Consider the following 14,024-nt stretch of genomic DNA (forward strand, 5'->3'; position numbering starts at 1 on the left):
TCTAGAGTACTCTGCTACCGCAGCCCTAGATACCTATTACATATGAATATAACACAATCTACTTATTCTAATGCTGATGGATATTTGGACTATTAGGAATAAAACTCCTCAGAACATTCTTGAACATTGTTTAACAAATGCACTCTTTTGAGCATAAACTTAGCTGTAGAATGTCATCACAGGGTAGGTGTATGCTTAGCGTTAGCATATATTGCCAATTTTCCAAAGTGGTTGTTCTAGTTTGTATTCTAGTATAGTCAACCTTCTATATGCAGGTTCTGCATCTGCAGATTCAACCAAGGGCAGATCAATATTCAGAAAGGAAAAAAAAAAAAAACTCCAGAAAGTTCTACAAGGCAAAACTTGAAATTTTCCATGTGCCAGCAACTATTTACAAAATATTTATATTATAGTTAACAACAATTTACATAGCATTTACATTGTATATGGTGTTACAATAATCCCCCTTATCTGCAGGGGATACTTTCCAAGACCCCAGTGGATGTCTGAAACTGCAGACAGTACCAAATTCTACATACACCATTTTTTTCTCCCATACACACATCCCAGAGGTAAAGTTTAACTTATATGTTAGGCAAAGTAAGGGAATATTCAAATTGCTAGCATCACATCGTTAAATACAATAAAGGTTACTTGAACATGAGCATTTTGATACCATGACAGAGGAAATGATAACGTAGATGTCTAAGTGACTAATGAGTGGTATACATGGGATGAAGGGAAGACCCACATCCCAGGCAGGATGGAGTGGAACAGTGTGAGATTTCATCATGCTACTCAGAACAGTACACAATTTAAAAATTACATATTGTTTATTTCTGGAATTTTCCATTTAGTGTTTTGAGCTTCAGTTGACCATGGGTAACTGAAACCGTGGAAAATGAAACCAAAGATGGGGGGGGTGGCTATTGTTTAAGTAATCTAGAGATGATTTAAAGTATACAGGAGGATGTGCGTAGGGTGTACACAAATACTACACCATTTTATAAAAGGGACTTGAGCATCCGTGGAGTTTGGTATCCAAAGAGATCCTAGAACCAATTCCCTACAAACACTGAAGGAAATCTGTATCTCTGTATCTTTTTTAATATTATGATTAAAGACACTGCTCAATTTACCTACTTGCAATTTTCCATTTTGTGGATACCAGTCAATATGACAGTGAAGAGGCATCAGTGACTTAGAACAAGAGATATTTCAATGGACTGATGTTGCATGCTGTGTCTTATTTAAAACATAAAAATTAGAATCAGTGACTCTTCTGAATCTTAGCAACATGGTTTGTTTTTTTACTTATTATTTACTTTCCATGGACAGCAAATATTCCAAAAATAACATAATTTGTCTTGTCTGCATATCATTTCCTTTCTTCCAAGAACAAATATGACGTAAGAAATTATTTTGATTGTGTTAATGTTTTACTGAATAAAACAGATCCAGGCTTTTCCAGTAATCAAAAAAAAATATTAAAGATTCTGAGGTTGTTTCTGTGGGTTCTCAGGGCAGAGAATCTAACTCTATTAGGCTCTATTTATGTTACTATTGTTACTGACCTTTTTTTAAAACAAGATTATGTTCTGGGTATTTACTTTCATTGACAGAAATTACCTCTAGGATCACCCAAAGATTCCTAATCAAGTAGTGAAGTAGGTTACATACACAACAACTTCAGTTATCTTGCTTCCTTATCTGTAACAGGAGAGACTGAGAAAGCAAAATGATCTAGAAATGATGATGCTGGGTTGGACCAGGTTCCAAACTGAGATTGGCTGTTCACGAGATGGGCTACCTTAGGCAAGTCACCTAAACCTCTGAACCTAGTTCCGGACTGATCAAGATGGGATAACAATACTATTGTGCCTGGTCTTTATAAACATGAAGTAAGATAGGACTTCCTGGTGGTTCAGTGCCTAAGACTCTGCACTCCTAAAGCAAGAGGCCTGGGATGAATCCTTGGTCAGGGAACTAGATCCCACACACCACAACCAAAGATCCTGCCTGCCACAACTAAGACCAGGCGAAGCCAGATAAATACATACAATGAATATTTCAAAAATAATAAGATGAATGAAGCATTTAGTCCAATACCTTTCTAGAAAACGTACCACAGAGTTATTAGGTGCTTTTGTCTAAATACATTCAAAAGTAACTTTCAAATTTAAAATTTGTATTACCTCTCTGTACAACGACCAAGGGAACTTGGAGTTACTTCCACTCTATTCCTTCCCCTCAAGCCTCAAATGTACACAAATCCACTTGGAATAATTCCAAATTTTGAAATACTATTTCATAGTAGGAAGACTAGTCAGAACTCTGAATATATAAGAAAATCATTCATGTTCACCCAGGCTTCATATTAAGTGAGTAGTCTGCAAATTAAGATTCTCTAACTTCTCTGTAGTGAATCAGAAGTCAAGACAATGACAAAGTTAAACTTTCTACAAAAATAAAATCACTACCAGACTTGTGCCAGATGCAATTCCACTACTTAACAATCTCACAATCACCCTGAGTGATAGATAAGCTAAGCTTTATTTACAAATAAAGAAAGGTTCAGACAGGTCACCTAGAGCCAGACATCCTAGAAGGTGAAGTCAAGTGGGCCTTAGGAAGCATCACTACAAACAAAGCTAGTGGAGGTGATGGAATTCCAGTTGAGCTCTTTCAAATCCTAAAAGATGATGCTGTGAAAGTGCTGCACTCAATATGCCAGCAAATTTGGAAAACTCAGCAGTGGCTGAGTGGAAAAGGTCAGTTTTCATTACAATCCCAAAGAAAGGCAATGCCAAAGAATGCTCAAACTACCGCACAATTGCAGTCATCTCACATGCTAGTAAAGTAATGCTCAAAATTCTCCAAGCCAGGCTTCAGCAGTACATTAACTGTGAACTTCCAGATGTTCAAGCTGGATTTAAAAAAGGCAGAGGAACCAGAGATCAAATTGTCAACATCTGTTGGATCATCGAAAAAGCGAGAGAGTTCCAGAACAACATCTACTTCTGCTTTATTGACTATGCCAAAGCCGTTGACTATGTGGATCACAACAAACTGTGCAAAATTCTTCAAGAGATGGGAATACCAGACCACCTGACCTGCCTCCTGAGAAATCTGTATACAGGTCAATAAGCAACAGTCAGAACTGGACATGGGACAACAGACTGGTTCCAAATAGGGAAAGGAGTACATCAAGGCTGTATATTGTCACCCTACTTATTTAACTTATATGCAGAATACATCTGGAGAAGGCAATGGCAACTCACTCCAGTGCTCTTGCCTGGAAAATACCATGGACAGAGGAGCCTGGTGGGCTGCCGTCTATGGGGTCGCACAGAGTCAGACACGACTGAAGTGACTTAGCAGCAGCAGTAGCAGCCGAGTACATCATTAGAAATGCCAGACTGGATGAAGCACAAGCTGGAATCAAGACTGCCAGGAGAAATATCAATAACCTCAGATATGCAGATGACACCACACTTATAGCAGAAAGTAAAGAACTGTAGAGCCTCTTGATGAAAGTGAAAAAGGAGAGTGAAAAAGTTGGCTTAAAACTCAACATTCAGAAAACTAAGATCATGACATCTGGTCCCATCACTTCATGGCAAGTAGATGGGGAAACAGTGGAAACAGTGGCAGACTTTATTTTTGGGGGGCTCCAAAATCACTGCAGCTGGTAACTGCAGCCATGAAATTAAAAGATGCTCACTCCTTGGAAGAAAAGTTATGACCAACCTAGACAGCATATTAAAAAGCAGAGACATTACTTTGCTAACAAAGGTCTGAATCGTCAAAGCTATGGTTTTCCCAGTGGTCATGGATGGATGTGAAAATTGGACTATAAAGAAAGCTGAGCGCCAAAGAATTGATGCTTTTGAACTGTGGTGTTGGAGAAGACTCTTGAGAGTCCCTTGAACTGCAAGGAGATCCAAGCAGTCCATCCTAAAGGGAATCAGTCCTGAGTATTCATTGGAAGGACTGATGCTGAAGCTGAAACTCTTAACACTTTGGCCACCTGATGCGAAGAGCTGACTCATTTGAAAAGACCCTGATGCTGGGAAAGATTGAGCATGGGAGGAGAAGAAGGGGACAACAGAGGATGAAATGGTTGGATGGCATTACTGCCTCAATGGACATGAGTTTGAGTAACCTCTGGAAATTGGCAATGGACAGGGAGCCTGGAGGGCTGCAGTCCCCAGGGTCGCAAAGAGTTGGACACAACTGAGCTACTGAACTGAACTGAACAGAGAGGTCAAATTCATTTGCTCAAAGCCACACCCAAGTTTACTAGCTGTCAGCCATAAAAATCAAACCCAGAGCTATGTAATTCCAAAGGTCATAAACTCAATCCCTCCTTTCCATTTCAATGCACGTAATTTTTTTGCTTAAGGCTTAGTATCCTGGAGAACATCCAAAAGGCATTTTAGTGGTCAGAGGGCATTTCTATCTAAAGGCGGCACCCAGCAATACATAAATGCAGAACCATCAAGCATACAATCTCTTCCCCTGGAAAATGGAGCTTACCTTTAACAGAAATGTTGAAAGGCTTTTCCACCATCCCAGACACTGTGTTCACACTGCAGACCCAGACTCCTGAGTCAGGGGGTAGGATCCGGTTGATGGTGAAGATAGCCATGGAGAGATGACCCGTGTGGTTAAAGTCTTTTGGCTGGAAAGGTAAAATACAAAAAATAAAACAGAAGCTTCTACGGAGGTATAAACACAAAGGTTCATAACACTGACCCCATCTCATTGTTAAATAAGAAGTTTTCTAGGAGAGATTAAGAAGATCAGTCCAATGCTTGTATAAGCGTTGGCTTATTTCCAAAGCTATTGTAGTAACCCTGCAAGTTTATGTTGGATTGATGCCCTCGCAGATCCTGCTGTTGTAGTTGTGTGTTTGGGAGTATGGGATAAACACTTCCAAGCAAAAAGTCTAATTCCTTCTAAACTGCTTCTGGTAACATTTGTTCTTTTATGGTCCAATGCAGTGATGGCTGGGTGAAATGACAAAATGGCTTCTGAAGTGTTTGAGAGGCTGCTGAGTATGGTATTATGGAAAAAGTCAAGGCTCTGAAAACACATGGGCCCGAGCTCACATCCCAGCTCTGCCAATTCTGGCCAATTGCTTGGGCTTCCCTGGTGGCTCAGACAGTAAAGGATCTGCCTGCAGTGAAGGACCTTCAGTGCAGGTTCGATTCCAGGCTTAGGACAATCCCCCGGAGAACGGAATGGCAACCCACTCCAGCATTCTTGCCTGGAGGATATCATGCACAGAGGAGCCTGGTGGGCTACCACCATGGGGTCATAATGAGCTGGACACGACTGAGTGATTCTCACTTTCTTTAGTTATTTAGCTTCACCCAACCAGTTTCCACTTCTGCAAAATAACTAACTAATGTTAAGTGAGACGTGCGTAGTGTGGTCAGCTCTCACTAGAAGGTGGCTGTGACTAGGAAAGGCCAACAAGATTTTGGAAGCTGTCAATTGGCTCCTACTATACCTAGTAGATTGTTAAAGTGGAATCAGGAACATCTGATGTGCATACAGAAATTTGAGGTGGTACCTGTCTCTGCTGCATTTGGCACTGTTGGGAGAGGGAAGGGAAACATGTGGGAAAGTAGCTTAGTCCTTATTTCTTTCAAGCAAAGAAAAACGATGTGGTAGCACCCTAACCAGTGGTAAGTGCCAGAAATGAATACCCAGTCTTGTCTGAGATGTGATACACACACACATACATATACAAGATAGAATACTACTCAGCCATAAAACAGAATAAAATGATGCCATTTGCAGCAACATGGATGGACTTATTATCATACTAAGTGAAGCAAATCAGACAGAAAAAGACAGATATCATATGATATCAGTTATACATGAAATCTAAAATATGACACAAATGAACTTATTTACAAAACAGAAACAGACTCACAGACATAGAAAACAAACTTATAGTATAGAAAACAAACATGGTTACCACTGCGGAAAGGGAGAGGGCTGGTGGGGGATAAATTAGGAGTTCAGGATTGGCAGATACAAACCACTACATTAAAAAAAGGATTTAGTCTATAAGAGAGGGAACTATATTCAATATCTTGTAGTAACTTTTACTGGAAAATAATCTTGAAAAATAGAACTGAATTACTTTGCTATATACCTGAAAATAACACAACACTATAAATCAACTATGCTTCAACTTTTAAAAAAGCTATAATTTGTTCTACCAAAAAAAAGAGAGAGAGAGAGAGAGAGAGAATAACTCTTACACGTAGCACTGTCCCATCTGGCTTCACCAGGGTCATTTCTTCATTAGCAGGTCGGGGCCAGCCAGATGCTTTGCAGATGGGGTTGAATTTACCACTGTTCACTTCTATATGATCTGGCAAATCCTCTATCTTTGGAGTCATCCTTGGCACACCTGAATGAAGGAAACAACACTGTGGAACCTAATCTTTAACACAGCATAAGCAGAAAATATGAAAGTAGTTACCATCTAGCAAGTCATGTACTGGGCAAGAAATTGGCAAGTATTTTATTGTTTTATCATTACATAATAAATTTTGGGGGGTAGTTGCTCTCAATTCCCATTAAAATGGTTACCAGAACCAGAATTCACACTCTTTGCCATAATGATGTACTTTCTCAGGGTCCTAAGGGATATGGTCTCAATGCTGAAGTGGTCATCATCACCACATCTCTGCAGATCTGACTGTCCAGTCCCTCTCTTGCTTTTTAAGGGAATTTATTTTTACAAAAACAAAAACCAAAGCCAGTTCTTCTTCCGCTCTGCAAGCCCCTGATTCTCTGATCAACAATGTGATCATTAGTTTTGATATCTGAGAGATGTCTCATTGATTGGGAAGACTGCAACTGGCTGATGATTAATTATATTCACATTTACATCCAAGAAGTGAAGTGGAATAAAATTCCCCTAATCAATTTCTCATCCGTAGCCAAAGAAAAAATACTGCTGCCAACATGGAAAGGAAAATAAATGCCTCTGATATCAAGAAAGGCATCAGGATTCCTTACTTAATATCTGCAGAGTAGAGAATGACTAATCCTGAAATTTAACAATTTTATCCTGAACTGTGGGGTCTTAGAGAGTTTTGGACCACATGTAGGACAGAACTGAAAATGGTCCAACACTCGGTAAATAATGTAGGAGATGGACATGCACTGAAAACATTGGAAAAGTGGCTGAGTCCTTTCCAGAAAAAAAGAACAGCAGTCATTTACAAGCTGCTCCATAGCAGTGGTGAGAGGAGGTGGGGGTCAGGGTAAATGCATCAATATTGATATTATATATTATTATCCTATCTCTCAAGCCTAGAATGAAACAAGTGAAGTGTATGGAGCAGGAGAAGAAAAGGTCTAATAGCCACAAAGGTATTCTTTGATATATCTGCAGAGCTGGGGAGACTGTAATGAGAAAATTTGCCAAACTGTTTAGCACACTTAGGTACTGGTGTTGGAATTGTTCCAAGTGCTCTGATACTTTCAATTCATGCCTTTCCTTCTCTGTCCCCTTGCAGTTTTCTGCAGTTGGATGGAGGTTGGAGGAACAGGTAGAGGGTGTGGGGAAGGGGGTCTGCCCCTTGAAAGCCCAGAATCTGGGTCTAAGTTTGAGAGTCTCACATTTTTTTTGCAACACCGGTCTTAGTACAGAAAGGAAGAAGTAGAACAGAAAAGGCAAATCATTAAGCTTGTTTGTTGCCCACTTTCAGTCCATCCTCTGACAGCCCCATAGCCTTTCCTCCCCTCTCTACACCCTCCCAGATTCCTACCCTGTAGCAAAGTCCAAATGCTGGGGTAGAAGGGAAAGTACATAGCTGACAAGCTAAGGCCTTTGAGAAAACAGTTGGTATTTCTCTCCATACTTGTTCTGATATTTAAAACTCACAGAGAAAAGACTATAAATGTCTTACTACTCTGAGTGCAGATTTCATGGACATATGTTATTTATATTTGTTTGACTGAAAATGTAATATCTGTTTATTATTTTTAAATTTTAAAAATATGCTTCTTTTGATTTTACAAAGTATATTCTAGGACAGGGGTTAGCAGACTTTCCTTAAAGGACTAGATAATAAATATTTTCAACTTGGCAGGCCATATGTTCTGAGTGGTAACTACTCAACCCCGTTGTAAGAGCAGCCTCACATGATCTATGGTAAACAAAGGGGCATGGCTGTGTTCAGACAAGATTTTTTAATGAGAACAGATGGTAGGGCAATAAAAAGGAATGAGAAGCATACTGATATGTGCTACAATATAGATAAACCTCAAAAACAGTATGGTAAATGAAGAAAGCCAGCCAAAAAAAATCTAATTTTGTAATTCTTCAAAGTAATTCTTTCACTGCTGTGCATATCCAGGGAAAAGTCTGGTCCTAGAAAACACCGTCAAAGAGGCAGACAGAGCTCTCAGTGGCTGGTTATCACTTACTGTGCTACAAAGAGCACGAGGTTCATTCTCTATGGGAAAGGCCAATGTGAGAGTCCATAAAGAAGGTTCAGAAAGTGGTCCTTTAGAACAGAGGATCTATTCTTCCCTACTTCTGCTTGGAAAGAGAAGGAGTTTAAGACTCTTGGGCTCATGGGGCAAGAATGATGCCAGCAAAGCTGGGTTCAGACGTGCTGAACTCGGCCCTGATTACAGTGTTACCTTGCTTTACCTTCTTTCTCACACTGGAGCCCTTGGCGTCCTGGAGAGCAGAGGCATCCTTGGAACCGATCGCACTTCTCCCCATTGGTGCAACTGCACCTGAGCTTACAGTCTGGTCCATAATAACCAGGCTGGCACGCTGTCAACAAAGGCATCAACAACTAGTGTTAATATGGGGGAAGGATGAAGACTCAGGCTGTAAATGGCTAGTTTTATTTTTCTCTCCAAGCTATCAACCTTACCGGTTATAAAAGGTAGTAAGTGATATATCTGTATTACCAAGAAATTAAAGGTTAGAGAAATTCTGATTCCAGGCAAGTTGAATAAGCACTTACCAGGCCACCTGAAAGCACTGACAAGTGATGAGGTGGGAGGGAGGATGGGAAGGACCAGGAAGGCTCTGAGGGGAATTAAAACTTGGAAGATGGGAATGGTGTGCTCCCCAGCTTTTAGTCCCATGGTCGGCACAGCTGACACTATGTGGGGATGTTAGAACTCCAGAGAAAACCTGAAGTCTTACTGGTAGAGGAGTCTTAGAGGACAGAGTCAGGGCAACTGCGGCCACTTAAAATTGGGAGGGAAAATCTAGAAAGGAAGAACCAGAGGGAGGAAGTCCCAAATTTTTGGCTGCTCCCAGAACCACACATCTTAAGTGCAGGCTCAACACAGCCCAGCTCAAGGTAAAAGGAATGAACTGAGTCTGAGCCGATGCCTGGGAGTCAGAGTTTGCAGTTTGAGTCACCCCAAGTTGATTGCCTTATAAGACATAACAAAGCAAAATAAACACTCCTCAGAGGAATATACTGCACTCCAGAGTCTCCTCACTGTAACTTTCACAATGTTGAGAATACAATCAACACAAGAAGAAATGGAATAGTGCCATGTAGTCCATCTCCCAGCAGTGCCAGATATGGAAAAAAACTGACTTTGGGGAGCAAATACTGAACTGTCTTTGAGCTCTGGCTAACTCACCACATTAGCATTTGTTAGGGAGGGTCTAGCATATTTGCCTACAGATTCATGTTAAGTCGGGCTCCCTATTTGGCTCAGTGGTAAAAAATCTGCCTACAGTGCAGGAGATGCAGGAGACGTGGGTTCTATCCCTGGGTCAGGAAGATCCCCTGGAGGAGGAAATGGCAACCCAATCCAGTATTCTTGCCTCGAGAATGCCATGGACAGAGGAGCCTGGTGGGTTACAGTCCACAGGGTCTCGAAGAGTTGGACATGACTGAACATTCATGCATTCATGTTAAGTTACCACGTGATAGTCAATATGAAAAGCCTATTGGAAAGTAGATGAGAAACGTACACCTCTGAGCTTCTTTGAGTAGGTGAAGCTACTAGTATCGCTTGAGCAAGGTCCACAGAAGATAAGATCTTAACTTCCTCAATTTTCAAATCCCAAATCTTGTCTGTATCTGACATAAAAGTACTGATATTTATGATGTAGTGAAAAAAGTAAATCTATGCCTTTCCAGCCCAAAATGTGGTCTGAAACCCAAAAGCAACATCTGGGAGCTTGTTAGAAATGCAGACCCTCAGTCTCCAGTCCAGACCTATAGATCAGAATCTGTGTTCTAAAAAGATCCCCAGGTGATGTGTATCAGCAGCACTTTCTAAGTGGTCCAGGGTCTTAATACAAAAGCATATTTAACTTCGGATGAAAGTATCTTTGATTCAAAACCCTATAGCTCAGCATAGACAGTTGACTGAGTAGTCCAGGTATGTCCTACACACCGATGTCTGGGAAGCTGGGTCTCCTTCGTATACCTGCTAGAACCTTGTCTCTTCAGGATGCGACTGGCCCATACCTTCATTGCACTGCAGACCCTTCCAGCCTGTAGCACAGGAACACCCATAGGGGTCTGGGAGACAGAACACGAAGGACTTGCATCCCTCCGGCTCACTACACCTTTCTTTACAAGTTCTGCCAAATGTGTGTGGTTCACACGCTATGGGAGAGAAAAAGATGATTCAGAGGCAAATACCCAAGGCTTTGAAAGGCATGATTCTTCTTTTCAAGGGTCTCTCCTAGACCACTGAACATGGAAAATAGTCCAGTCTGAGCCATGGAATGGTCAGGGTAAAGAACCCTTATGGTCCACCTTACAGATAATGAAACTGTCTTTTGGACAGGACATAGGAGCCACTACTCCCAGTCATGCAGGTCATGCATTGCACAAACTGATGGAACGGTGTTCACATCAATGACGTCACAGATTTGTACACCTGTCACAACTTTCCCCTGGTGGCTCAGCTGGTAAAGAATCCACCTGTGATGCAGGAAACCTGGGTTCGATCCCTGGGTTGAGAAGATTCCCCTGGAGAAGGGAACAGCTACCCACTCTAGTATTCTGGCCTGGAAAATCCCATGGACTGTATAGTCCATGGGGTCGCGAAGAGTCAGACATGACTGAGTGACTTTCACAACTTTCCAGTGGTTGACAATAAAGAGCCTTCAGGAAAGGGCACCTTTTCTGAATTTACACAAAGGTACCATATGGTGTCACAGAGGCCATTTAGCTTCCATCCCAACTGTGCCCAGATCTAAAATTTGGATTCAGCAATGATGGATTTTAAATCCACAAGGTACTCATCAAGCACTCTTGACTTACCCTTCTCACACGTTCTCCCCATAAACCCAGGAGGGCAAATGCATTCCCCAGTATCTTCATGGCAGATCCCATTGTTCATACAAGCAGTGCAGATGCGGTTACATTCAGGTCCCCACTTCTGAGCTTCACATCCTTTGGTTAAGGAAAACAAAACTCTGGTGAGTGGAGCACATTCATTCCTCAAAGCTCTACTGAGCACCTGCGACACGTTAGTCACATGAGTGGACACTGGTGAATGAAGATAAATAAAACACAACCTCGGCTCTCAAAAAGCTAAGAGTCCAATGCGAGAAACAAACATGTAATGGAACATGATAAAGACAAAGACAGAAGGACCCAATTATTTTTTTAACTTTTCATTTTATATTGGAGTATAGCTGATCAACAATGTTGTGATAATTCCAGGTGGTCAACAAAGGGACTCAGCCATACACATACATGTACCCATTCTCTCTCAAACTCCTCTCCCATACAGGCTGCCACATAACATTGAGCAGTGTTCCTTGTGCTATATATACAGTAGATCCTTGTTGGTTATTCATTTTAAATATAGCAGTGTGAGAACTACCTAATCTGTATTAGGGTTGGAGTAGGGCATAAAGGAAGGCTTCCTGGAGGAGGTGGTATGTGAGTTGACTCTGTATGACCTCCTAAGTGACAAAGAAGATAATGCTGGAGAGTGTGTTCTGGACAAAGGCTAGATTGGGAGGAAAACATGGTATGCTTGAGGAGCTGCAGGTACAGTTAGAGACAAGAGCAGTGGTTTTCAAAGTGTGACCCCTGATGAGTAGCATCTCCAATTATCTGGGAATCTGTTAGAAATGCAAACCCCAGACTTCTATCCATGACTTACTGGATGAGAAACTCTGGAGGTAGCTTAGTACCCTATGCTTCACAGGTGTTTTAGATAATTCTGAGGCATGCCAAGTTTGGGAACATCTAGTTTAAAGAATCCCCATGGACGGAGGAGCCTGGTAGGCTGCAGTCCATGGGGTCGCTGAGGGTTGGACACGACTGAGCGACTTCACTTTCACTTTTCACTTTCATGCATTGGAGAAGGAAATGGCAACCCACTCCAGTGTTCTTGCCTGGAGAATCCCAGGGACGGGGGAGCCTGGTGGGCTGCCGTCTGTGGGGTCGCACAGAGTCGGACATGACTGAAGTGACTTAGCAGCAGCAGCAGTTTAAAGAATGTGGAGAAAAACCTAAATGGGCAAAGAATCTGAAAAAGAATAGATATATGTATATGTATAACTTTACTGTACATATGAAACTAACACAACATTGTAAATCAGCCATACTTCAATATTAAATAAAAATTTTTAAAAGATGAAGAATGTGGAGAAGGGAGCCAAGCTAAAAGGGGAAGCAGGAGCTAGCAGCTCTCACATATTTTTCAGGTAGAAAGCACAGAAGAAATGAAGCAAGATCCAAGACCAAAAGCACAAGAATGGTAAGAGGCTTCCCAGATTCGTATTTCCTGGCTCCTCTACTTCAGTGCCTGGTGATCTGAGATTGTTAATTAGACCCAAGGATACCTTTTAACATAAGAAAAACTCAGGGGGAGTGGGGTGGGGTGATCTTTTGTGGTCAGGAATTTAGTTTAATTTTTCTTCTGAAAGGAACTAATGTCTTTGTCCCTGAATATGAGTCTCACAGTGGTAAACGTGGACCTGTGCCAATGGCTTATAATATTTTTGGCAAGAACTCCTGGTTATCAGTATTTTCTCTAGAATAATCAGTAAGACTGTCAACACAGACCCAGTCTGACAGGCAACCACCTAACAGATAAAGCTACAAAATGTCTCAAAGCTAGTGTTTACATGCCTTCATGTGTAAAGGGGAAAATCCTACACAATCAGTGATTTCTTAAAAGCCAGACCCCAGATTATCTTCAGACGCTGAAAACGAATGATGACAGAACCCCGGGATAAAAGTGGGTCTCCTGTTACATTAACCTATGTACCAATCTGTAGACCTGTCACAGTTTCACTCTTAATCCTGGGAAAGAGAAAAGGATTAAGCTTGAGGAAATAAATGGGGTGATCTCCCAGGGATGAAGGCAGGAAAAGAGTTCCTTGATAAGCAACAAGTACGCAATTCGTTGTCATTTAGTCACTCAGTCGTGTCCGACTCTTGCGACCCCATGGACTGTAGCCTGTCAGGCTCCTCTGTTCATGGGATTTCCCAGGCAAGCATACTGGAGTGGGTTGCCATTTCCTTCTCCAAGTATGCAGTTAGGCCTCTGTGATTTTCTTCAAAATATAAAAAGGTTTTGTGTTTTAGGAGACTATAGATCCATGGCATCCAAAGATAAATCTTAAAATCTTAATGCTTTAAAAAAATCCTAAAAAAAAACCTATACTGGAGTATAGTTGCTTTTCAGGGTTGTGTTAGTTTCCACTGTGCAGCGAAGTGAATCTGCTATACTGCCATGGAGAGAATTTATGCTGAAAAGAAACCCTGTAAGTATAACCAGTTTGATTTTTAATACTCAGTCTTTATGACAAAATACCACCCTTATGGCAGAAGGTGAAGAACTAAAGAGCCTCTTGATGAAAGTGAAAGAGGAGAGTGAAAAAGTTGGTTTTAAGCTCAATATTCAGAAAACAAAGATCCAGTCCCATCAATTCATGGCAAATAGAGAAACAGTGGAAACAGTGACAGACTTTATTTTTTGGGGCTCCAAAATCACTGTAGATGGTGACTGCAGCCATGAAATTAAAA

The 14,024-nt window shown here is 41.2% G+C and overlaps 1 protein-coding gene across 6 annotated transcripts in view; it reads right to left on the minus strand.

Annotated features, from left to right (window-relative positions):
- The window catches only part of TEK (TEK receptor tyrosine kinase), a 106,425-nt gene that overhangs the window by 33,208 nt on the left and 59,193 nt on the right, over nucleotides 1-14,024 (minus strand). For all 6 annotated transcript variants that reach the window (XM_055577837.1, XM_055577835.1, XM_055577841.1 and 3 more), the window contains 5 exons: nucleotides 11,298-11,429; nucleotides 10,494-10,634; nucleotides 8,693-8,821; nucleotides 6,282-6,433; nucleotides 4,540-4,684 (listed from right to left, as the gene is read on the minus strand). In XM_055577837.1, coding sequence (XP_055433812.1) covers nucleotides 4,540-4,684; nucleotides 6,282-6,433; nucleotides 8,693-8,821; nucleotides 10,494-10,634; nucleotides 11,298-11,429 — 699 coding nt within the window. The remainder of the gene's footprint in view (nucleotides 1-4,539; nucleotides 4,685-6,281; nucleotides 6,434-8,692; nucleotides 8,822-10,493; nucleotides 10,635-11,297; nucleotides 11,430-14,024) is intronic.

This window comes from Bubalus kerabau, chromosome 4, assembly GCF_029407905.1.
Source record: "Bubalus kerabau isolate K-KA32 ecotype Philippines breed swamp buffalo chromosome 4, PCC_UOA_SB_1v2, whole genome shotgun sequence".
NCBI classification, from domain to species: domain Eukaryota; kingdom Metazoa; phylum Chordata; class Mammalia; order Artiodactyla; family Bovidae; genus Bubalus; species Bubalus kerabau.